This window comes from Sus scrofa, chromosome 2 (genome assembly GCF_000003025.6).
Source record: "Sus scrofa isolate TJ Tabasco breed Duroc chromosome 2, Sscrofa11.1, whole genome shotgun sequence".
Taxonomy (NCBI): domain Eukaryota; kingdom Metazoa; phylum Chordata; class Mammalia; order Artiodactyla; family Suidae; genus Sus; species Sus scrofa.
Genome location: NC_010444.4, coordinates 63,881,017 through 63,906,634, shown reverse-complemented (window position 1 = coordinate 63,906,634; position 25,618 = coordinate 63,881,017). Strand labels below are relative to the sequence as shown.

The following is a 25,618-nucleotide window of genomic DNA, read 5'->3' as shown; positions in this document are numbered from 1 at the left end:
GAAAAGTACACTAGAAGAAGTTAATAGCAGAAAACTGAAAGGGAAAAATGAATAAGCGAGCTGGAAGACAGAGCAGTGGAAATAAATGCTATGGAAAATAGTAAAACAAATTAAAATAAATGAGGACAGTCAAAGAGACCTCTGGGACAACATTAAACATGACAACATTCACATTAGAGGAGGACACTGAAGGAGAAGACAGATAGAAAGAATCTGAGGAAATATTTGAAGACATCATAACTGAAAACTTCTGTGACATGGGTAAAGAATCATTCACTCAAGTCCAGGAACTGCAAAGTCTCACACAGGATAAATCCAAAGAGGAACATGCCAAGACACATATTAATCAAACTGACAAAATTAAAGAGAATCAAAGAGCATTCATTCTAAGATAAGGAACAAAGCAAGGATGTCCACTCTCATCACTTTTATTCAACATAGTTTCAGAAGTCCTAGACATGGTAGTCAGAGAAGAAAAAGAAATAAAAAGAATCCAAATTGAAAAGGAGAAGTAAAAGTCAATGTTTGCACATGACATTTTACTATACATAGAAAATGCTAGAGAAGCGCCCAGAAAACTACTACACCTCATCAATGAATTCAGCGATGTTTCAGGATATAAAATTAATACACAGAAATCTCTTGCCCTCCTATATACTAAAAACAAAAGATCCGAAAGAAATTACATCAACAATCCCATTCACTCTCACATCAAAAATAAAATGCTTAGGGGTCTCTTCTTCTCCTTCCCAGCTGTGCTGGGAGCTGTTTGCTTTCCTGTTATGAAGACTTGCTTGCTTGCTCCCTGTGTGTTCATGAAGTTCATTCTTTGGCTCCCTGAACAAGAACCCGGATTCTGGTAACATCTTCCAGTGTCATATTTTGGGGTCTCGTCCAGGATCCAGATCCAATACACCAGCAAGCACAGGGTAAGCAGCAGTCAACTTGTGCTTTTGCTTTCTGCTTTATTCAGTTTCATTTGCCTCTGAAAGGAGGGTAAATGCGTGAATGAGTGTGCAAGCCTGAGATGTGTCCTGGACACAAAGCAAATGTGGAGTCCCCATCCGCAGTTCTGTTTTAGCTCCTGAGGGACCTCATAGGGCTAAAAGCAGCCCTCCTGAGTCCAATTGAGCTAGGAGTCTGGTCATGGTTTTATACCATCCTGCCACATGCCAAAAAGCACCAAATGGAGTGTTCCGAGAGAGATAGCCAGAGACGGATGAAGCAAGTCATGAGGCAAACTTTGCTTCCCATTCCCCCACCCTGAAATCTCCTCTCTATTTACTCTAGCCTTTGAAAAGCATTTGTGAAATTACAGGTCACCATATTTCTGAAGGTTAGCAATTTTTGAAGTGCATGTGAGAAACAAAAATGTTGTTTTTGTGAGTTCTTGAAGGGTGAGTTAAGAGTAACCATCTCTGACCCCTTACAAGACTCTTGACTCCACCTTCACTGCTTCCTACAGCATGTTAGAGACAGCATTTCACAGTAAATTATGTTAGTTGAGTGGCTGGGGTCCAATTTTTTTATGGAAATCCATCTTTTATTGGGGTCCCTAAGAGGACAAGATGCAAGGAGACCTCTTGCACTGTGTGGGGGAGGGGGGAGACATAAAAGGCTTTATGGCCAAAAGTCCTCATAATCCAGTTCTGTAAGCTTAGGGATTTTCCCTGGGCATGGTCAGTCTTGCTTTTTGCTATTTACTTTCACCCTGGTTGGAGAAACTGACAATGGATTCATCCAATATACCTATTAACTCTAGCTTAGGAACTTTCCTAACATTAATAGAGGGACGTCACAGTGAGCGTCTTAGGATTCCGAACCTTGGGACACCTGCATGTCTGGGTTAATTCACCTCTGTCCAGAGAATGGTAATGGACCGACACTATGGGAGAAAAGGCTAAACTGGTAAGGGAGTGGTTAATTCCAGCTAAGCTAAGGTTGGATGGGACATTTTACCACTAATGTCTACCTGCTCCTTACAAGAGAGGGGATGCCCTCACATAACTGAGAAAGGACAATAGGCGCTGGACACTGGTCTTTTCTCTTTTTCAAATGGGAGCCACATCCTCGAGCCTGACTTAAGGCTCAACAGCAACTCCTCTGACATGTGCCTTGAAAAATGGGAAAATTTGACCCTCAGGCTCCAAGAAAGAAATGTTTAATTTTCTTATGCATGAAAGCCTGGCCTCCATATAACCTGTCAGATGGAGAGTGATGGCCATCTGAGGGCTTTCTGGCTTATAAAACTATTCTCCAATTAGACCTATTTTGTAGATGAGAAGAGGTGCTTTATATTCAGATCGTCTTTACAATGAGGGAAGACACTAAGCTGAGGAAGGCTTGTGGATATCCCCAGTGCATTATACCAAATCCCTCAGGGCCAAGGTGCCCACCGAGTCCTGGCTAAATTGGGTCAGACCCTCCCAAAGTTAATCGGCCTTCTACAATACTACTCAAGGCTCCTCTTCTCCCCTTCCAGTGCCAAAGTTATATACCTCTTTACTCCCTTTGCAAGAGGTAGCAAATGGACAGTGGGGACCAATGCAGGTCCATGTGCCTTTTTCTCTTCAGGATTTAAGGCAGATAAAAACAGATTTGGGAACCTTTCCTGATGATCCAGATAGATACATCGAGGTGTTTCGGGGTCTCACGCAGTCCTTTGAGTTAGCCTGGAAGGACATCATGTTACTACTAAACCAGACATTGACTCTAAGTAAAAAAATAAATAAATAAGGTCTTAGGAAATGCTCATGGCTGGGGAGATGAGTGGTATGCTGTAAATGCCAGAGGCAGATCAGAAAAGGAATGAACCGGATTCCCCACGGGGTGTCAGGCAGTTCATGATAGCATGCCTGGATTTGATAAATCCATGTGTTTCAAGTGCTCCTACTCTTTAAGTTTACATTACCTTCCACCTTCAATTATTTCTGACAAGAAGTAGACAGAAATCTGTTGTTTCCCTGCATGTGACATATCAATTTTCTCTGGCTGCATTTGAGATTGTCTCTTTATCTTTGATTTTCAGCACTTTGATTATTATATGCTTAGTTGTGCTTTTCTTTTCTTTTCTTTTTGTCTTTTTTTCCTTTTCTGGGGCTGCTCCTGTGGCATATGGAGGTTCCCAGGCTAGGGTTCGAATTGGACCTGCAGCCGCTGGCCTACGCCAGAGCCACAGCAACGCAGGATCCGAGCCGTGTCTGCAACCTACACCACAGCTCATGGCAACGCCAGATCCTTAAGCCACTGAGCAAGGCCAGGGATCAAACCCACAACCTCATGGTTCCTAGTCAGATTCGTTCACCACTGCACCACATGGGAACTCCAGTTGTGCTTTTCTTTGTATTTATTATGCTTAGGGTTTCTGAGCTTCTTGAGTCAGTAAATTACGTCTTTCAATAAATGTGGAGAATTTTTCCATTTTCAACTATTTTCCACTCTGTTTCTCTCTTCTCTTTGAATACCAGATATTTGGAGTCTTGGAAAAACTCTAAAAAACATTACTTTTAATGCAGAAATATATATTTTTCCTTGCACAGTAGATTATTTGTAATTTTCTAATTTAACTGGCATGAATGGCTATCAATGTGCACTCATATATTCATAAAAGGGCTTATATTTTGGACTGGGTTATGGTCTTTTGTAAAGACTCTGTGAGCCTGGTGGTGGGATCACAACCAACACAAGAAAGACCATGTTAATGCAGAAGTTTCAGGGGGCAAATTAGGGGAGAGAAGAGAAAGTGGGATGCCACAAGAGAAGATGTGGGCCCCAGCCAAATTGCTCTACTATTTATTTTTTTAAATTCTTTTTTAAATTTAATGATTATTATTTTTTCCCATTATAGCTGGTTTACAGTGTTATGTTAATTTTCTACTGTACAGCAAGGTGACCCAGTCACACTTACATATATATACATTCCTTTTTCTTACATTATCATGCTCCATCATAAGTGACTGGATATAGTTCCCAGTGCTATACAGCGGGATCTCATTGCTTATCCATTTGTTCTACTTTTTTAAAAGGCTAATATTTTAAGAGAAGTTTAAGATAAATAGCAAAATAGAGAAGAGTACAGTGATTTCCCATATCCTCTTGCCTCTAGACATGTATAATCTCCACTGTTATTAACATCACTAACCAGAGTGGTACATTTGCTACAGTTGATGAATGTATATTGAGACATCATAATTACCCAAAGCCCATAGTTTATATTAGCGTTCACTCTTGGTGTTCCACATTTTATTGCTTATATTTTTTTTAGCCTTTTACTCTTGTAAATTTACTGCAAAAAAAAAACCTTCTTGTAACGATCTTTCTATGAACAAAAAAGTTTTTCTTAAAGGTATATCAAAAGAAGCAGGAATTTGGGGTGTGTGTGTCTTAAATTTTTATAGGAAGTAAAAATTGCTGAATAAAGTGTTTATATCAGTTTATCCTAGAGCCATATGGGAATATCCATTTCACCCTGATCTAACCAATACTGAATGTTATTCAGCCCTTTAGATTTTTTTTTTTTAGTAATACATTTTTAGATTTTTTTTCCCACTGTACAGCAAGGGGGTCAGGTTATCCTTACATGTATACATTACAATTACATTTTTCCCCCACCTTTTGTTCTGTTGCAACATGAGTATCTAGACATAGTTCTCAATGCTATTCAGCAGGATCTCCTTGTAAATCTATTCGAAGTTGTGTCTGATAAGCCCAAGCTCCCGATCCCTCCAGCTCCCTCCCCCTCCCATCAGGCAGCCACAAGTCTCTTCTCCAAGTCCATGATTTTCTTTTCTGAGGAGATGTTCATTTGTGCTGGATATTAGATTCCAGTTATAAGTGATATCATATGGTATTTGTCTTTGTCTTTCTGGCTCATTTCACTCAGGATGAGATTCTCTAGCTCCATCCATGTTGCTGCAAATGGCATTATGTCATTCTTTTTTATGGCTGAGTAGTATCCATTGTGTCTATATACCACTTCTTCCGAATCCAATCATCTGTCGATGGACATTTGGATTGCTTCCATGTCCTGGCTATTGTGAATAGTGCTGCAATGAACATGCGGGTGCATGTGTCTCTTTTAAGTAGAGTTTTGTCCGGATAGATGCCCAAGAGTGGGATTGCGGGGTCATAAGGAAGTTCTATGTATAGATTTCGAAGGTATCTCCAAACTGGTCTCCATAGTGGCTGTACCAGTTTACATTCCCACCAGCAGTGCAGGAGGGTTCCCTTTTCTCCACAGCCCCTCCAGCACTTGTGATTTGTGGATTTATTAATGATGGTCATTCTGACTGGTGTGAGGTGGTATCTCATGGTAGTTTTGATTTGCATTTCTCTTATAATCAGCGATGTTGGGCATTTTTTCATGTGTTTGTTGGCCATCTGTATATCTTCTTTGGAGAACAGTCTATTCAGGTCTTTTGCCCATTTTTCCATTGATCGATTGGTTTTTTTGCTGTTTAGTTGTATAAGTTGTTTATATATTCTAGAGATTAAGCCCTTGTCCATTGCATCATTTGAAACTGTTTTCTCCCATTCTGTAAGTTGTCTTTTTGTTTTCTTTTGGGTTTCCTTTGCTGTGCAAAAGCTTTTCAGTTTGATGAGGTCCCATGGGTTTATTTTTGCTCTAATTTCTATTGCTTTGGGAGACTGACCTGAGAAAATATTCATGATGTTGATGTCAGAGAGTTGTTTTGCCTGTGTTCTCTTCTAGGAGTTTGATGGTGTCCTGTCGTATATTGAAGTCTTGTATCCATTTTGAGTTTATTTTTGTGCATGGTGTGAGGGTGTGTTCTAATTTCATTGCTTTGCATGCTGCTGTCCAGGTTTCCCAGCAATGCTTGCTGAAGAGACTTTCTTTTTCCCATTTTATGTTCTTGCCTCCCTTGTCAAAGATTAATTGACCATAGGTGTCAGGGTTTATGTTCGGGTTCTCTATTCTGTTCCATTGGTCTGTCTGTCTGTTTTGATACGAGTACCACACTGTTTTGATGAGTGCGGCTTTGTAGTATTTCCTGAAGTCTGGGAGAGTTATGCCTCCTGCTTGGTTTTTGTTTCTCAGGATGGCTTTGGCAATTCTGGGTCTTTTGTTGTTCCATATAAATGTTTGGATTGTTTGTTCTAGTTCTGTGAAAAATGTCCTGGGTAATTGGATAGGGATTGCATTGAATCTGTAGATTGCTTTGGGTAGGATGGCCATTTTTACAATATTGATTTTCCCAATCCAGGAACATGATAATGTTTGGCAATATTATCTCCTTGTTTTATTAATTTCATTATTTTTATTACATGTATTTTTAGCATGTTGCTTTTCTTTTTCCAATAATTACCTATGAATTTCTGTCTCCAATATTTTGTTAGCCTTGTTATTATTGAATTTTAGAAGTTCTTTGTACATTGTAGATATTCATTACTTATTAACATTGAAAATATTTTACCTTGCCTCCAGGCTTTGTTAATGGTGTTTTTTTTAATCATCCATTATGTCATTTCTTAGGGATGGTTCATTTCAGTGGTTTATGTTTTCCTTTACAAGTCTGCAGCGTGGAGGTCAGTCTTCTTGCACCCCATGCTTCATAGGTTTTAGAGCAGAAACTTCCTGTTGTGTGGTAGATGAACAGCATGCTAGGATTCAGCCCCCTTTCTGCTAATTTCCAGAAGTTGTTATCCTTAGGGTCTGGAAACTGGAAGTTTGAGGCTAGAGGAGTCTGGGAACCAGAAATCCTGACTTCCTGTAATGGAAACCAGAGACAGTGGATATACCCTAAATGGAATCAAAATTGCAGTATTGGTCTTCTGGGGATGCAGGGGCATGGCTCAGGAATCCAAGGCTTAGGCATTGGGTATTCTGAGAACCTGGGAAATAGTGGCTTATGTGAGAAATTGGAAGAATGTAGAGCTTAGAAAGGAGCTGGAAAGAGTCAAAGATTGGGGGACACTATTATGGACCTGAATTTTTTTTTGTCTTTTTAGGGCTGCATCTGTGGCATATAGAAGTTCCCAGGCTAGGGGTTAAATTGGAGCTGTAGCCTCCAGTCTACACCATGGACACAGCAATGTAGGATCTGAGCTGCATCTGCAAACTAGACAACAGCTCACTTCAACACAGGATCCTTAATCCCAATGAGCAAAGCTAGGGGTTAAACCCGCATCCTCATGGACGCTTGTCAAGTTCATTGCCACTGAGCCACAATGGGAACTCCTTAGGCTGATCTGATCAGCTAGATGGCAGTGGAGTCCAGATGAGAAAATGTGAAAGAGTGATGATGAAAAGGGCTAGGTGGGAAAATCTGATGCGGCCCTATAGAGAACTGGGGGAGAAAAGGATAAGGTTAAGGATGAGGAAGCTAAGACATATGCTAGGAAATAATTTGTCTAAGGTGAATAAATGGGAAACAGATGAGCTAGTGCTTAAACTGAGGTCAGTACAAACTGAATTTCCCAGTTCTGAAATTCCATGAGGGTGTGATAGGAGGCAAACTAGGATTACTGCTTGGGCCATTGTTTAGTAGTTCCTTGGGACCCTTGTTTTTAGGAGGTTTGCATATTGGACAAATACTGTGAACTGTCTTCTTCAGAAAGTAGAGATTTTTAAGCAGTGAAGTCAATATAGCATATTGGGTGTGACTGGGTGTTGTTTACAACTTCTCTTCCTTTCACATCCAAAGGATATTGTATGCTTTGGGAGAATTAATGGTTTCTGGGGGAGAGATGAGTAATTGGTATGGAAAATACAAACACACCAAAAAATTGTAAACTTCCCCTATAATCCAGAGAAGGAATCCCCTCTAGATGTGAACACTTAAGTGAGAAGCGGCTAATTATCCATATATACGAATTTCTTTCTTTTTTCTTTGTAACATCTTAGAGTTTTATTTTTATTTTTCAAATCATAAAATATGATTTTTTTGTTAAAGGAGTTAAACAATGTATGTTTGCAGCAAAACATGAAAAGAGTTCCCTACTCCACAGCTGATTTCTTCAACACATGGGCACATGTGGACATACATTTTCTTTCTTGCTTACAAAGGTACTCATGATTTATACTTTGTAATATACCTATTAATTTCTGTAAATTTTAATACAAAGACATGTATGTATCTACCTATTTAAAAAATCTTGAATCAAACTATCCATAAGATTCTGTGACTGATTTTTTTTGCTTCATGTTTTTTTCCCAGAGTTATGTTTTTGTCCTACTGTATTTGAACTCTGATTTGTTTAACTGCTCCTTCTTAGCAAATATTTTAAAGAAAGAATCACAAATTTGGAATGGATTCCAGCTGATTATTTGATAGGTTTATGGACTTGCTCTCTAGAGTAGAGAAGGGCAAAGATCCCATATCTGTCTTGAAATCCTTGCTTGCTATTACCCTGGTATGCAAAAAGCAAGGCCCATGATCGACTACAGAACACAGGGCTTCAGTGTTGGGAGGCAGAAGAAGTTGAATAGCTTAAGAATTCTTCTTAAGGGGAAGGGAGAAGGTGAGCCTATAAATATTCTTATCTTATGGTTCCCCCTCCACCTACAGCATCATGGCCTTGCACTAAGGTGAGAGCAGTGGCTCCATATAATCACACATATAAGACTTGGGGAAAGTGGCACCCCAGAGCTGCCTGTGTTCCAGACTACTTGCTCTTCTTTATAAATTTTAATGTTATACTTTTTTTTGCATTTATCTTTATCTTCACGTCAAACTAAAAATAAGTAGTTATTAAAAAAATTGAACTGTTTATCCAAACATCTAGAAATTTCTTATTCTTTATGCCATTTATTGTGAAGTACACAAACACTATGTGCTTATGCTGTAATTTTAAATACTGCATCACAAATGAGAGATACTGCCAACTTTCTTCTAGACCTCTATCCCAATCCCTGTACCCTTAGCAGAAATATTATTCATTATGAATAGAATGTGTATTCTTCCTTACAGATTCAAAGCAAATCCTTATAACTTTTAAATCACATTAGTAGTAATATATTCTTGTTGCAACATCTCAGATATAACAAAGAAGATACTAAACCTTTAATTACTGCCAGCAAACATAAGCTCTTGACTTTGCAAATCTAAAATATACATTACTCTTTTGAAGAATAATCTAGATAACACTGTGCATGTTATGTTTCAGGTTGCTGTTTTCTTTCACATAACAATGTACATGGGCGATATCTTCATGTCTTTATAGAAGCTATGCTACATTTGCATTTTATTCTTTTTAACTTATACAGATAATACCCCCATTTATTTTGTCATTCATTATGAGTTGATGGTTACATATTTAAAACAAATTAAGAAAAATTTCAATTAAAAATTAGAATCTAAGTAATTGAAAGCACAACCAATTGAAAAATTTTGATGTTTTACATCTGAAAAATCATCCTTTTCCATGAAATCTAGGGAACTTCAATTATTAGCAATATACTGCAATGCAATAACTTCCCAATTTTGATGAAAGAATATGTTATATATGTAAATAAAACTTCAAAAAAGTGAAAAAGCAATATACACTTTTTTAAAACCCAGATCAGCTTACACAGTGTGAAGATGTAGAGACTCTATTGACAGGGTTCTGATTTTATGCTGAGGAAAGTGTTTTATTTTTATATGTAAGCTCTGTGAAATCAGAAGCTAGATCTGTTTTAACTTATGTGCAGCACATGGTAAGTAATAAAATACATTTTTTCTAATGAATAAATTAGTAATTTTAGAAATGGAGAGTAAGTTGAAGCATGATGTATGGAGACCAACTGTCCTAGGTTGCCTGTAATGCAGGTGTTACCTAGGAGATAAACCAAGAAAAACTTGGTAAACCAAACTCGTTCTTTATCCTATAAGTAGATATCTGAACCTTATTGCCTCTCATATGGTATTTTAAGATAATCATTTCGGCTCATTTTCCTTGTCATATATCTTCAACTTGAAGAATTTCTTTGTAGCAAAGCAGTTGAAGCAGACGATTTAATCCAAGGCAACTGGGGAATTGGGTAATAGGTACTTGACTGCTGGAAGTGAGGTGAGCATACCATATGGAGCAGAAAACCAGAAAACTCCAGTAACTGAATGTGAAACCTTCCCTTTGTCCTTTCTTCCTCAATGGAGCCTCGGAATTACTTGTAACAAACATGAAAAATTATTTTTTTTAACTTTTTGCCCAAAGATAACAGTTCAGAATTTTCCTCATCATCTGCCATAATAGATCATCTTGTTCAGCTGCTGACTTAATTATCCTGAGAAAGAATGTGTAAAAAAGGTACTACGTTAAAAAGTGCAAGACTTTTACACTGAAAGTCATAAAAGATTATCAAAAGAAGTCAAAGAAGATCCAAAGAAATGGGAAAAATCGCATGTTCATGGATCGGAAGACAATTTAGTTAAAAAGGCAATATTCCCCTAAAGTGACCTACATATCCAAAACAATCCTTATCAATATCTCAGTTCATTTCTTCTCAGAAATTAACCAGCACATATGAGAATTTATACAGAACTTCAAGGGATCCAAAAGAGCTAAAATAATTTTGAAAAAGAACAAATTAGTGCAGTCAATCTCCCAATGTCAAATTTACCACAAAACTACAGGAACCAAGAGAGTTGAAAGGAAGAGCCATGTTTTCAGATGAACTTATTTTGACAAGAGTGTCAATACAATTCATTGGGGGAAAGAACATTTTTTTTCACTAAGTGACAATGGGAGAACTGCATGTCCACATGCGAAAGAATGTGGACCTCAAACAAAATTAGAAAACTCAAACCATTAAAAAATTAACTTCACATGGATCATAAATCTGTATGCAATTACTAAAACTATAGAACTCAGAAAAAACATACGTGTAAATCTTTGTGATCTTGTATTAGGTGATTTCTTTTAAGATACGACATTCAAAGTACAAGTGCACAAAAAATAGATAAATTGGACTTCTTCAAAATTGAAAACTTTTGTACATCAATAGACATGGTCAAGAGAGTGAAAAGTCAGCCCATGGAATGGGAGAAATTAATTGCAATCACACATCTGGTAAGAATATGTATCTAGAATTAGAATTCTTACAAGTTATCAATAAAAGAAAAATGACTCAGTTAAAAATATGGAAAATATTTGAATAGATATGTCCCTGAAGAAGGGATGCAAAAGGCTAGTAAGCACATGAAAATGTGCTCAACGTCAGTGGAGATTAGGGAAATGGAAATCAAAACCATGATGAATGATGAAAAAACATTGCACACACATTAAGTTACAGAAAAAGCAGTAAGAAGCTTTGATAAGGATTTTGGGGAAATTTGAACATATTTTGTTCTTGCTCCTAGTGGCAATGAAGAACCATTTGGGGGACTTTTATGCAGGGTGGTATATAATCATAAAACTTTTTGAGGTGGTAACACTGACTTTTATGTGGAAAACCCCTTTGACTGGGGAGAAGAGTGGAGGGGGAGAGCAGTTTGAAGGAATTGCAATCAAGCCAAGGGAAGATGGCAGCTGGAACTAGGAAGAAGGTGATGAAGATGGTGTCAACAGATAGATTTATGAGCTACTGAGGAAGATACAATAGCACACTGTAGCAATGGGTTTATTTGGGTGAGACAAGGTAGGGGAAATGATAATGTCAAAGATGTTCCAAGTCATGACTGGGTCAATTATATGAATGGAGATGTCACTCAAAAAGATGAGAGAACTTGAAAAGGATTATGTTAGTAAAAAATATGGTAATTATTGTTATGACCAGGTTGACCTGATTCTAAGACAAGTATATGTATGAAATAGACAACTATGAAGAGTGATCTGGTGATGACTGGTAATTCAGGGCTAGAGAAACATATCTGGGCATTGCTCCTTCTGCATGGTGCAATGAGACTCTGTGAATGAGATTGCTTAGGGTATGTGTTGGGGTAGAATTTTTTCTGGAGTCAACGGGTAGAGTAGATGAAATAAAAGAAGATGAAGCAATCAGAGCTAGGGAGATTGGAAGAATTTCAGGGAGTGCTGAGACAGGTACAAAAAAGTTGTTTCATGATGGAGCAGGTCCAATACTACCAAGAGATACAAAAAATGGTTATTTCATCTGGTGATGTAAGGGTCATTGAAGGTTTAGAGAGTGCTGTTTGGTGAAACGATGAAGGCCAAGGCCAGTTTTGAGTGTGTAGAGGAAGAAGAGGTATAATGTTTAAGAAGAGAAAGACTTATCATGTTGCAATGAAGGTGGAACTGTTGATAAGGTGAAGAGTGCATAAGGTGGAGAGAGAGAGAATGTATGAACAAGGAAGTAAAGATCTTGGGAAGTCAAGAGGGTCAGGAACCAAATGTAGGTGGAGGGATTAACATGTAAGAAGTATATTTTGTCTATCTGTGGTAAGAACATGGAGGGAGGAGAGAATGAACCAGATGCCAAATGCCTGGTGTTTTTGAGAGCACAATGCCGACCTTGTTTTTCATCCTGCTGACTTGATTTTCTTGTGAAGAAGTTGGTAGGAAAATCTGCTTGGAAGAGGAAGGAGGTTGAAGGAAGAGACAAAGATTGGATATTTTTGGAAGGGACAGGTGTAGAGAGTGGACAAGCAAGTGGATGAAAATGCATAAGGTTTGCAGGCAGGGTGGTGGGCTCATGAACAAGGGGAGAAAGGATTGGCTTAAGTCCTTGCACAATTAATGTTGACTCTGTAGATCAAGTGCGAACATAATAAAACTTGCCTCCAAGTTTTTTTGTTTGTTTTTTTGGCAGCACACATGGCACATGGAGGTTCCTAGGCTAGGGGTAGAATTGGAGATGTAGCTGAAAGCCTACGCCACAGCCACAGCAATGTGGGATCCTAGCCACATCTTTGACCTACACTGCAGCTCATGGCAATGCCGGATCCTTAACCCACTGATCGAGGCCAGGGATTGAACCTGCGTCCTCATGGATGCTAGTCAGATTCATTTCTGCTGAGCCATTATGGGAACTCCTTACCCCCAAGTTCTGGAGTGAAGGACATAGGCATAAAAATATGAGAAATGTTCTTGTAAAGCATAAAATGCAAATGCTTGATACAGTCCACTTTGTGAGAATCTCTCATGTGTTTCTCCTTGGTTTTCCATTGTTTGGGTGTGTTCCAAATACCAGGAATATTTGCACACTTTTGAGGAAATTCTCCAATCCAACTTAATCTTATTTCATTTTATTTTGTGACCATAACAACAGTTGTTTCTTGTTCTTTATATAGAGGGGTAGTGTGGGTGACATGAGCTAAAGGATTGTTGTATGACCCTGAATAGCTTGTAGATCCTTGTTTCAGGTTATGAGTTCATGCTTCTTGAGCTTACCAAAGCAACACTCTGTGCTTCTGCAAGTATTTTGTGTCTCCTCACCAAGTGAAATGAAAAAAACCACGCAACATGTTACACAGAATGGGTGCTCAACCCGAGTGGGGAATAAGAAGATAGTTATGTACAGGAGTCCAAGTGAGCCTTAAAACACAATGAGCAGAAGCAGAGGAAGACTTTCTTTTATGACAGAGAAATGCTTCAAGTGAGTCTAAGTGTAAACCAATGTGAGCCATCGTAGGGTATGACATGCTTTATACCTAATTGTCCAATGTGTTATGAATCTACTGCTCAATGGATCAGTTAACAAAGTGCTCTGGGAGGAGTGCATGAGCTTACCATACTGTGTTTAGAGGGATCAGATATAGTCTTGCTGGAAAGCGTGTACTCCTCAGACTCAGTTTTGGTTTCCTTGACTCTTTTGTACCATTTCCTGTATTGATCTCGGACCTGTAGAAGCAAATCATGCTCTGGGTCAGCTCACTGAGAGGAGTGAGGATGAGAAGAGTCCTGAGTGGGAGTCAGACAGCAGTACCTGTTGGCTGAGGAGGCAATACACCAGGAAGATGAAGACGCCCTGCAGGCTATTGATGATGGTGAAGAGGTAGGCCATGACGTGGGCAGCTGGCCCCACCTGCAGGATTCCCAGACACCATGTGCATCCCAGGATGAAGAGCTGAGCTGTGGCTTTAAATGTCAGCACCCTGAGTAGGAGGAGAAAGGAGGCTCATGATAACACCCAGAGCAACACAATAAAGGCCATTTCTTCTTTCCTCCATGGGTGCCTCTGACTGAGTTGTGGCCACTTTGATCTTTACTGTCAATGATTCTCTAAAATAAATTCTGTTTGGGTCCAGGGTGGCTTTTTAACTTGGACTGAAGTTGTAGTGAGACTTCATAATGTGGGTTTTGGTAATATCATGATGTTACTTGCATATTTACAATTTAAATCAATTGACTTTACTGAGGATGTTTTGTTCACCTTACTGTGTGCTGAGCTTTGTGCATTATAAATAACAAAGGCAAGATTTCTGTTTTCTCAAACCTTAGAGTTTAGTCTCTTAGGAGATGTGCTATGTGGATAATGAACTTGATTTCACCAGGTGGAGCAGTGGGTAAGAACAGAGGGAAGAGCATGTATCATGTTTTGGACACAAAAGGACATGCTGGGTTCTGGTCAGTTATATAATTTCCTAAAAGGTTAATAAAGATGTAAATGTTCTCAGGACCTTTATCATAGGCCATGGAAGTATCAGAATGAAGTCAATTCTCTGTGGCAGAGCTAGTTTCATTCTCGAATTATAGACGAATGGAATTTTTTGGCTTTGGTTTCAGCAGCAAAACATAGTATCTGAGCTGGCTGCCCAGGAGGGTGGCTGCAAATCCCTGCTCAAGCCCCCACTAGAATACTCATTAAAAGTTATCAGGAGCTGGGCACCACGTGTCCTGTCTCCTGGATCATGCTTTTCATGGGGTGTGATGTGTACTTCACCTAGTGTTCCGGAGAGTGGACACATCATTGTTGAGTGAGGAGAGCTTGTTTTTCAGAATCCAGAAGGTTATAAGGAAGAAGACTAGATTAATCTGCAGAAACACCATAAGACATATTGAATTCATCCACCTTTGCTAACCTTTCCTACTGGTTCATCCAACACCTAACCCAGCAGGTGGGGAGTTTTTGTATTTCACCATGGTCATAGAAAGCCAGACCAAGCTCCTAGTAATTTAAACACATTCTTGTCCTGTAACAAGGTGGCCAACTTGTCCCAGTTTGCATGAGAACTTCCATGTTTTAGCATTGAAAGTTGCACATCTCAGGAAACCCCTCCATCCTAGTTTGAAAATGGAAATTCTTGCATCCTGGGAACCCCTCATCCCTCAACAAACTGGAATAACTGGTCATCCTTCCTGTAACCTTCCTTATACTCCTGTTCTTTGAGTGGCCCTCAGCTTGGCAGGAGGAATGCTCTGTGTCATCCATTACTCACAGAGAAGATGGTGCAGACAGGACCAAGAAAGGTCCATATAAATCCTTCTTCTGTGTGGAGCCAGCATCTATGAAGGAAATGGGAGGAGATTCAAGAATATTTTGGCCTGAGTAGTCAAAGCATTAGTCAATAAACCTATCCCACTTTCCCCCAATTTTTTCTGCCTCTATTATTATTATTATTACTTTTTTGGTGAGAATATTTCACATAAGTTCTACCTGCTTGGCAAATTTTAGGTATACAATATTATTAGCTAGAGGTGCTAAGTTCTATAGTCCATCCCCCAAACTTATCTACCTTGCATAATTTAAAGCTTGTATATGCCCTTAATGCTGATGAAGGTCCATCTGTATACTTATTCCCAATTCATTGAGCTACATACATTGATTATATACAGCTTTTACATATCAGTCACCTTAAAATGTGGTTTATAAAAGGTAAGTTCCTTTTAAGTATCTCTTCTAAGTTTTGGCCCTCAGACCATTGAAAATAAACTGTTTTAAAGAAAAATAAAAGTAACATAGAAAGTAATTTATGCTTTATTGGACAAGCGTAGAGTTTTCCCTCTCATATCATGATCCATACTTGGCTCAGAACACCCAGTTGTGATTACGATAGAATGTTATTTGTCATCAGGGAGTTCCCAGCTAAATGGGCAAGTGGACAATTAGACAATAGATGATGAGTTTTATGATGAAGTATGAGGAACTATGGGAACATGTAACTGGCTCCATAACCTAGTTTGGGTTATAGAAGATTGAGATATTGAGAAGGGTTCCCTGAGAGAACTGAATGGTCTTTAAGCTGAGATGTGAAGGAGGAGAAAGACAAAGTATGATTTCATACCAATAAACCAATAAATGAACAAAACAAGCCACCCCTCCTCCCTTATTTCAGAGAACAGACTACTGGCTATAAGAGGGAAAGGGATGGGTATGTGTGGAGGTGAAATGGGTAAAGGATCAACGGTATGGTGATGGTGATGGATGGAAACTGCTCTTTGGATGGTGAGCAAGTTGTAGGGTATACAGAGGTAGAAAGAGAATGTTGGACACATGAAACTTATACAGTTTTAGAAACCAATGTTACCTCAATAAAAAATAACTTAAAAAATGAAGTGGTATGTTGGTACTATGATGGCCACAGTTATGCTGGGGAGGATAAGAACAGAGGGAATGTGCTTTTACCGGCTGGATGTTCCATAGAGATGAGGCCGGGTTGCTGCAGATATGGTCACAATCACAGCCGGGACTCCATAGCCCACAGGGAACATGAGCTTCTTCATGAACCTGTTCACACTGGAGTAGTTGACCACCATCAGGTTGCGTGCAGTGAGGAAGAGGTGCAGGCCCTCCAGCAGCATCCAGGTGAAGGAGGCCAGGTAGAGATAGTGTAAGGCACCTGCGATGATGCTACACAGCACCTGGGGGAGCAGTAAGGTGTTACAAGGAAAGGTTTTAAGTATGGGGCATGGCCCCAGAACCTCCTTTATACCTTGCCACTAGGGAGAATGGTGATGTATATGAAGGGGTTGTCAGTGGAGTGTCTATCTTCTAGTTGTGTGTGTCACTGTGAAGTTGGCTACTTACCCATCTAACCTTACCTAGATCCCAGGCCATTTTTTTTAAAGGTGTCCAAGGCAGCATGACTTCATGAACTCAGCATCCCCTGGGGCAGGGCAGTGGCATTTTGGGGCAGTATAAGTACCTTGATCTCAGTTCTGTCGATGGCTATTAGGAAGAGCAGGTGGGCCAGGAAGAGGCAGATGGAGAGCTGCAGGTGGAGTGAGGTGCTGGTGTTCTGGATGGGTTTGCACAGCAGGAAGGTGAGGGCCGCCAGGAGGAGGCACAGCAGAGAGAGGGTCAGCCCGATGTAGGTGATCACATTGAGTGAAGTATTCTCTTCCTGGGACCCAGCGGAGAGCAGATCACCATCACACTTTCCTGCTCTTGGGTAATGTCCCTTCCACCATTTTTATTTTTATTTTTAGGCAAAGGATAATCAGGAATGGAGGATCCAGCTAAATTTGTGATATTTAGAATGTTAGACTCCAGGTTTAGAATGTTAGTTTTAGGGGTCTGAAATGACTATTTCTCTTCTTGGAGGAATTGAAGTACAGGATAGTCTTTAGTCAAGACAAAGTCCTGGTACTCACAAGCATTTATTTTCCAGTAGACTTTTGGGCATTTCTAAAGTTTTGGTCCCCCTGAGAAGTTCACTGAGGCGTGAGGCTCCACACGTGGAGCACCATCCTTCATTCCCATCATGTGCTGATGTCTCTACCTGGAGACTTGATGTCCAGGTATCAACTCCCCAGCATGGACTCCAGTGATCTCATCTTTGCAATACTTTTTTCTTGGTGTCACTAATCCTTAGAGATTTAGAGCTTCATAGTTTGATAAAGGGGGAAACGCTTACACTTTGGCAATGGTGTTGGCTAAAAATTCCTATTTTCTGCCTCTTTTTGAAAATCGCCATAGATCCATGAGGAGAATGAAAAGAAAGTACCCACCAATGTCATTTCAGTGAAAGTTGAGCAGAGGGAGGGAGGGAGGGAGAGAGAAAGAGAGAGAGAGAGAGAGAGAGAGAGAGGGAGATAGAAAACAGGCAAATTACAAAGAAAATGGAAGTAAAAATGTTTAAAGTAGATACATCTAAATAAAGAGCAATTGGGTATTGTTGGTATATTTTAATTTTGGAAACATCTATCAGTTTGACTTTGTTTAGGAGTAAAGTGTTAAAAAATAAATCATGATTTTGAGAAAAAAAGGGTGTATACATGTATGTGTAACTGGGTCACAATGCAGTGCAGTAGAAAATTGACAGAACACTGTAAACCAGCTATAATGGAAAAAAATAAAAATCATTATATACATAAAAAATAAAAAAAATCATAATCTGTCCAGTTGATTTTGATGCATCATAAATTTTGAGAATCTTTGGTTTCACAAATAAAATAAAAAAGAATCCCCCAAATCCATGAGAAATATAAGAATAAGCAAATGGAAAAATATACCTAAGTTGTGAAAAAGTTTTTCCAGAGGTGGAAATACTAATGTCTCCTAGATAAAAATGTTCCATTCTACTAATCATAAAAAAGTCACATTTTTCCCCTAGATAATATATTTAACTCTTAAATGTGTAAACATGGAAAAAATTGATAGTCACCTTGGGGGAAGGGTGTAATAAACACACACCTTTATGTAAAACTGAATGCAGTGTTCACAGGTATGACTTAGATGTGCTGAAATTTGGAAAACTCTATTAACATGCAATGATGAATTTGACCCAGCATCCATCCTAACTGCATATTCAAACACAACAACAGTGAAGTAAGTCTAAACATTGCATCATTATTGGTAATAGCAAATGATCTAACAAAAACATCCACTGTGAGAGGCCTTGATATATAACGTACAGCAAATTCCCCCTACGGAATGCAATGTGGCCAAAGAGTGATGGAGAATCTCTTTGTAGAATCAAAGGACTAACTTACCAGGTGTGTGAAAAAAGGACAAAGGAAGAAATACAGAATTATTTTTATATGTATAAAATATCCATAAAAATGTTCAGGAGAAACTAAAAACTTTGCTTGTTGGAACCAGAGGAACTAGGTGTATGGTGTTGGGCTTGGGATGGAGAATCTTCAGTGTTCACTCTCTTGTTCTATTGGGATTCAAAACTTAACTATCTTAACTCTATAATAAATAGGAAGCAGTATATAAGTAAAAGTATGAATATCGCGGTATTTAGTGACATGGCTGTAGGTCACATACCCTTAGAGTATTGGTCAAAATTCTGGGGGCTCTTATGATGTCTGACCATTGCTGGGATACTTTTCATGCCTCATTTCATGTGGGTGCCACATTTATTTCAGTAAATACTCTATTCCTTGAAATCTCCAGAGAGTTTTTGGTTTGGGTGAGCCAGAAAATTTACCAGCTCCCATGGCTAGGTGAGGAGGCAAAGACAGCTCCTGACTCTCCTGTACTCACTAGCTCCCCTGGTCCCCTTCACCTCTGCCATCATCAAAGTTCCCTTCTGCAACCCATGAACAGTCCAGTCCAGAAGACACTCGTGGTCAGCAGAAAAATATACCCCCCTCCCCTGGGGTACACATGAACAGTTCTAGCTTTGAAGTCAAACACCCATCTAGGTGCTGCTGTGAATTGATTTTGCAGATGGAATTCAAGTTCTACAACTGACTTTAAGAAAAGTCTATCATTCTCTGCAGTCTAATAGACACTGAGTTCAAAAAGGAGGTAATGATTATACTGAAGGAATTAAGAGCAGATATGAACTGTAATGCAGTTTACTTTAGAAAGGAGTTAGATATTATAAGGAGGAGGTAGGAAAAATTAGAAAATTCATTTGCAAAGACACAAGCTGAGTTAAAGGAATTGAAGAGAAGAATGAATAATGCAGAGGAATGAATAAGTGACTTGGAAGTATAATAATGGAAAGCACCCAATCAGGACAGCAGACACAACACCAAAGGAAAAAACATGAAAGCAGTATAAGAGATCTATGGAATAATACAAAATAGGCCAATCTACACATAATAGGTATTCAAGAAGGAGAAGAAAAAGGAAAAGGGATTGGAAATATATTTGAAGTAATTATGGATGAAAACTTTCCAAATATAAAGGAAATAGACATCAAGATACAGGAAGCACAGATGGCCCCAAACAAGTTGAACCCAAACAGATCTATACCAAGATATATTATAATAAAAATGGCAAGATTAAATATACAGAGAGGATTATATAGGCAGCAAGAGAAAAACAAAGCACTTGTTGTAAAGGAACCCTCATAAGGCTATCATCTGATTTTTCTACAGAAATGCTACAGGCCAGAAGAGAGTGGCAAGATATATTCAAAGTTCTAGGAGTTCCTGTCGTGGCGCGGTGGTTAATGACCCAACTGGGAACCATGATGTTGTGGGTTTGATCCCTGGCCTTGCTCAGGGGGTTAAGGATCTGGCATTGCTGTCAGCAGTGGTGTAGGTTGCAGATGTGGCTCGGATCCCTCGTTGCTGTGGCTCTGGCGTAGGCCAGTGGCTACAGCTCCAATTGGACCCCTAGCCTGGGAATCTCCATGTGCCGTGGGAGCGGCCCTAGAAAAGGCAACAACAACAACAACAACAACAACAAAAAAGACAACATTCTAAAAGGGGAAAATGTGCAGCCTAGAGTACTCTATGCATAAAGAATATAATTTAAAATAGGAGAAATAAAGAATTTCTCCAACAAACAAAATATAAAAGAACACAGCAATACTAAAACCACTATAAAAGAAACTGAAACGTGTCCTCTAAATAGAAAAAAGAAGATATAGGATAGAGGAAATCGGAAATGCAAAGTAATCACTTAAATAAGTCAGTATACAGGGCTAAAAGGAAAAAAGCCCACATATTTGTAAAAGTGACGATAAACACAAGGAACAACAAAAGGATGAACATGATGATGTTAAAAAAGGACTTCAAAATCATAAAATGTGGGATGGAAAGTAAGAAAATCTAGACGCTTTTTATTTGGGATGTGTTTGTGCCTCTATGACTATCAGGCTAAAGCAAGCAATATAAGAAGGGGTTAGCATACTTGAAAAACAGGGCAAGCACAAATCAAAACCAAATAATACATTCACAAAAACTAAAAGTAAGAGGACACATTCATAAAATAAAAGGAAATTATCAAACCAGAAAAGAAAGGAACAAAGGAGAAACATAGACTGAACTGGAAAACAAGGTTTAAAGTGGCAATAAATAACATATTTATTAATAATTACCTTAAATATCAATGGGCTGTATGCTTCAATCAAAAGACAGAGAGTGGCAGACCAGATTAAAAAAAAAACAAGAACCTACAATTTGTTGCCTACCAAGAGACTCATCTTAGGGTAAAGGACACAAATAAATTGAAAGTGAAGTGATGGAAAAGTATATTTCATGCAAATGGAAATGAGAGGAAAACAGGAATTACAATACTTATATAAAAAATAGACTTTAAAATGAAGGCCATAAAGAAAGACAAAGAAGGACACTATTTGTTGATAAAAGGAATATTTCATGAAAAGGATATTACAATCGTCAATATATATGCCCCTAACATAGGAGCACCCAAATACATACAACAAATACTAACAGACGTAAAAGGAGAAATTGACGGGATCGCAGTAATAGTAGAAGACATTAACACCTCACTCAGGTCAATAGTCAGATCCTCTAGATAGAATATCATTAAGACAACAGAGATCCTAAAAGACAATAGAACAGTTAGACTTAATTGATATTTTTAGGACATTGCATCCAAAAAAACCCAGAGTATGCATTCTTTTCAAGTGCACATGGAACATTATCTATGATTGACCACATACTGGGGCACAAAAATAACCTCAACAAATTTAAGAGTATAGAAATTATTTCAAATATCTTCGATGACCACACTGGCATGAAACTAGAAATCAACCACAGGAAAATAAATCAGAAAAAACTAACTACATGATAACTAAACAGCATGCTATTAAAAACCCAATGGGTCAATGAGGAAATCAAAAAGGAAATTACATAAAACAATGAACACAATCATTAAAATCTATGGGATGCCACAAAAGCAGTTCTTAGAGGGAAGTTCATAGAGATACAGGTCTTCCTCAAAAAAGAAGAAAAACCTCAAATCAACAACCTAACATACCACCTAAAAGAATTAGAAAAAGAAGAACGAGCAAAACCTAAAATTAGCAGTAGGAAGGAAATCATAGATCAGAAAGCAAATCAATAAAATTGAGATTAAAAACAATAGGAAAAAATCAATAAACCAAGAGCTGGTTCTTTGAAAGGTTATACTAAATTGACAAACCCCTGCCAGACTCAAAAGAAGAGAGAAAGAACCCAAATAAACAAAATAAGAAATGAAAAAAGAGAAATCTCAAGTCTGGGAGATATGCTCCCTACTTTGCTTTTTTATCCTTAGGCGTGATTTGTCAATTCTGGGTTTTTTTTGTGGTTCCATATGAATTTTTAGATTGTTTGTTGTAGTTCTGTGAAAAGTATCATAGGTAATTTGATTGGGATCACATTAAATCTGTAGATTGCTATGGGTAGAATGGCCATTTTTGCAATATTGCAATGACATATTAGAAAGGGAATATAAAAAAAAATACCTTTTAAAATCACACCCCCCAAGGACAAGATGGCAGAGGAGTAGAGGGACACGCTTGCCCTCTCCCACAAACACAACAAAAAAAGCACATCTACAGAAGAAATGACTCACACAGAACAGCAACCAATCGCTGGCAGAGGAACTTAAACTCCAATAACGGCAAGAAGTTTGTGACATTATTGGGCAGAACGGGAGAAAAGAGGAGAGTGAGAGAAGGTGAATCCGAGTGGGACGGGCGCTCCTGAAAGGGAACTGCGGAGGAGAAAGGGATCCCGCACCCTGGAAAGTCACCTACTGGGGGAAAGATCAAACGAACCGGAGGAATCTCCAGATGCAGAGAAGAGTGTAGCAGTAAGTAGGAGTACGGAAAAGCCGATCAAGAACCCAACGGACCATCTGAACTACGGGCACAGTCACCAAAAAATTGAGACGCCTGGGTGGGGGCTGGGCACCGAATCCTCAGCTCCAGAGGTTAGTCCCCGGGAAAGGGCCGGGGGACCCCTGGGTGGGGGCTGGGCATCGAGACTTCGCAGCCAAGGTTAATCCCTGAGAAAGGGCCTGGGGATGCCTGGGGGAGGGGGCTGGGCACCGAGACCTCAGCTCCAGAGATTAGTCCCCAGGCTAGGGGGGCGGGGCAGAGCAGAAACTGCTTGGGAGGTCTAGAAACCATTTGATGGGGCAGAGACTGCCTGGGAGAGGAGAAAACAAAGCTGTCGCAGAGGAAGGGAACAATACTCTAGGGGCGGGGAAGTGGAAAGCCCCATCAGAGGGAACCTAGGAGAAGAGCCTGGTCTGTGCCCGTGCTGGGGAGGGGAGAGAAGAATGGGTGGGTCCCCATAGAATACCCCCCACGCCACAGCAAGCTTACAGACCTGCTAGCTAGCAGAAAGCTGTGCTTCCCAGTGCATCCCCTCCCCCCACCCTGCCACACCCTACGCTCTCACCGGACCTGGGGCTGCCTGCCATCCAGGAGGGCTGGCCTCAACAATTGTATGAAGCCTACCACCGCAGGGGCTGTCCCTGCACAGGCCTGCTTGCCCTTTGGAGGGGCTACACTTCCGCAGAGCAGCACCAAACACCACCAGCCCCCGAGAAAAGGCCTGCAGCCCAGAAAAGCTAGAACAAGCTTAGCCAGGCTGTGAATAGATCGGACTAATTCTTGGACGGTTTTTCTGAGTCGGGTTGCCCCGGGGAGGAGCCTCTTGGGTCTCCAATGGCCCTGCTACCCGCCCAAGCCTCCAGGGGGTGCCCCACTCCCGTAAAATAACTGCTCAGCACCACCAGCCCCCTGGAAGACCCCCTGCAGCCCAGAAAAGCTGCAACAAGCTCGGCCAGACTGTGAAAAGATGCGCCTACATTCTCAGGCTGTCCTTCTGAGTTGGGCTGCCCTAGGGAAGAGCCTCTTAGGTTCTCAGTGCCCCAGATAGCTGCTCCAGCCCCCAGGGGGTACTGCATTCCTGAGGAACAGCTGCCCAACACCGCCAACCCCCTGCAAGAACCCCACAGCCTAAAAACACCAGAGCAAGCTCTGCATGACCAAGTGAAATCTGCTACCATCGTGGTGTGGACCTCCCAGTCCTTTCTGCCCTCAGGAAGCCATCCTTTGCTTCAAAGAAACACTGTTCGCCCCATCAACACTCCAGAAAAGCCACACTGCCTCAAAAAAGATTGACCAACAATGCCAGCCCTCAGGAAATATTCCACGGCAGTGACAAGGCAAACACTGCCCATAACGGAGAGTACAACTCCCTCAGGAGAAAGAAAACAACAAGCAAGATGAAGAAGCTGAGAAACCACCCCCAGTCAAACCAACAGGAGAACTCACCTAAAACAGTCAACAATGAAACAGATCTCTGCACTCTGACAGACCTGGAGTTCAAAAGAGAAATAGTGAAAATACTGAAGGAATTAAGAGAAGATATGAACAGTAATGCAGATACCCTCAGAAAGGAACTAGAACATATAAGAAGGAGCCAAGAAAAACTAGAACATTCATTTGCAGAGATGCAAACTGAACTAGGGGCAGTAAAAACCAGAATGAAAAATGCAGAAGAACGAATCAGTGACATGGAAGATAGATAATGGAAATCACTCAATCTGGTCAACAGACAGAAAACCGAATCAAAAAACTGGAAAGCAATATAAGAGACCTATGGGATAATATAAAGCGGGCCAATCTACGCATAATAGGAATCCCAGAAGGAGTAGAAAAAGATAAGGGGATGGAAAATATATTTGAAGAAATTATCGCTGGAAACTTCCCAAATCTAAAGGATACTGAGTTCAAGATACAAGAAGCACAGAGGGCCCCAAACAAACTGAACCCAAACAGACCCACACCAAGACACATCATAATAAAAATGGCAAAAGTTGGTGATAAAGAGAGGATCCTAAAGGCAGCAAGAGAAAAACAGAATGTTACCTACAAGGGAACCCCCATAAGAATATCAGCTGATTGCTCTACAGAAACACGACAGGCCAGGAGGGAATGGCAAGGGATATTTAAAGTGCTAAAAGGAAAAAATATGCAACCTAGAATACTCTATCCAGCAAGAATATCATTTAAAATAGAAGGGGAAATAAAAATTTTTTCCAACAAGCAAAAACTTAAAGAATACAGCAACACAAAACCCAGGTTAAAGGAAATATTGAAAGGGCTTCTCTAAACCAAAAAGAAAGGAAGGAAAGGGAAGAAAAAAAAAGAAGAAGAGGAAGAACTAGGACTGAGGAAACCGAAATCAGAGAGCAGTCACTCAAATAAGCCAGCATACAGATTTAATCATGAACATGCTTCAAACAAAATAAAATTAAAAAGAAAAGAATAAAAAAGAGTCATCAAAACCATAAAATGTGGGCAAGGGATGTTAGGAGGTAAATAACCCTTTTTGTTTGTATGTATGTCTCTCTTCTTAATTTTAATATAGTAATGAAGTGTTTGAACTTACAGGACCATCAGGCTAAAACACACAATTATGGGAAGGGCTTAGCATACTTAAAAAACAGGGCAACCACAAGCCAAAACCAAATATTGCATTTGCAAAAAATGAAAAAAAATACACTCAAGCAGATAATAACAGGAGACCATCCAACCAAAAAAAGAAAAAAAAGAGAAAAAAAAAAGAAAGGAAGAATGGAGAACCATAGAATCAAATGGAACACGAGGTTCAAATAGCAATAAAT

At 39.6% G+C, this 25,618-nt stretch overlaps 1 protein-coding gene and 1 long non-coding RNA gene across 40 annotated transcripts in view; one reads left to right on the top strand and one right to left on the bottom strand.

Moving 5' to 3' along the window:
- Positions 6,175-25,618, bottom strand: part of LOC100516957 (adhesion G protein-coupled receptor E2-like) — a 47,157-nt gene continuing 27,713 nt past the window's right edge. For 7 of the 39 annotated variants that reach the window (XM_021083638.1, XM_021083636.1, XM_021083634.1 and 4 more), the window contains 7 exons: positions 16,986-17,183; positions 16,466-16,701; positions 15,279-15,345; positions 14,783-14,874; positions 13,826-13,994; positions 13,630-13,740; positions 6,178-6,728 (listed from right to left, as the gene is read on the bottom strand). In XM_021083638.1, coding sequence (XP_020939297.1) covers positions 6,501-6,728; positions 13,630-13,740; positions 13,826-13,994; positions 14,783-14,874; positions 15,279-15,345; positions 16,466-16,701; positions 16,986-17,183 — 1,101 coding nt within the window. In that variant the 3' untranslated portion in view covers positions 6,178-6,500. Of the gene's footprint in view, positions 6,729-7,849; positions 10,226-13,629; positions 13,741-13,825; positions 13,995-14,782; positions 14,875-15,278; positions 15,346-16,465; positions 16,702-16,985; positions 17,184-25,618 lie in introns of those variants that run through there. The other 32 variants (XM_021083670.1, XM_021083666.1, XM_021083648.1 and 29 more) reach the window with 15 other exon arrangements.
- On the top strand, positions 13,868-14,932 carry LOC110259332. The gene is made up of 2 exons (XR_002341614.1): positions 13,868-13,998; positions 14,787-14,932. It is a non-coding gene; the product is annotated as an uncharacterized LOC110259332 (long non-coding RNA).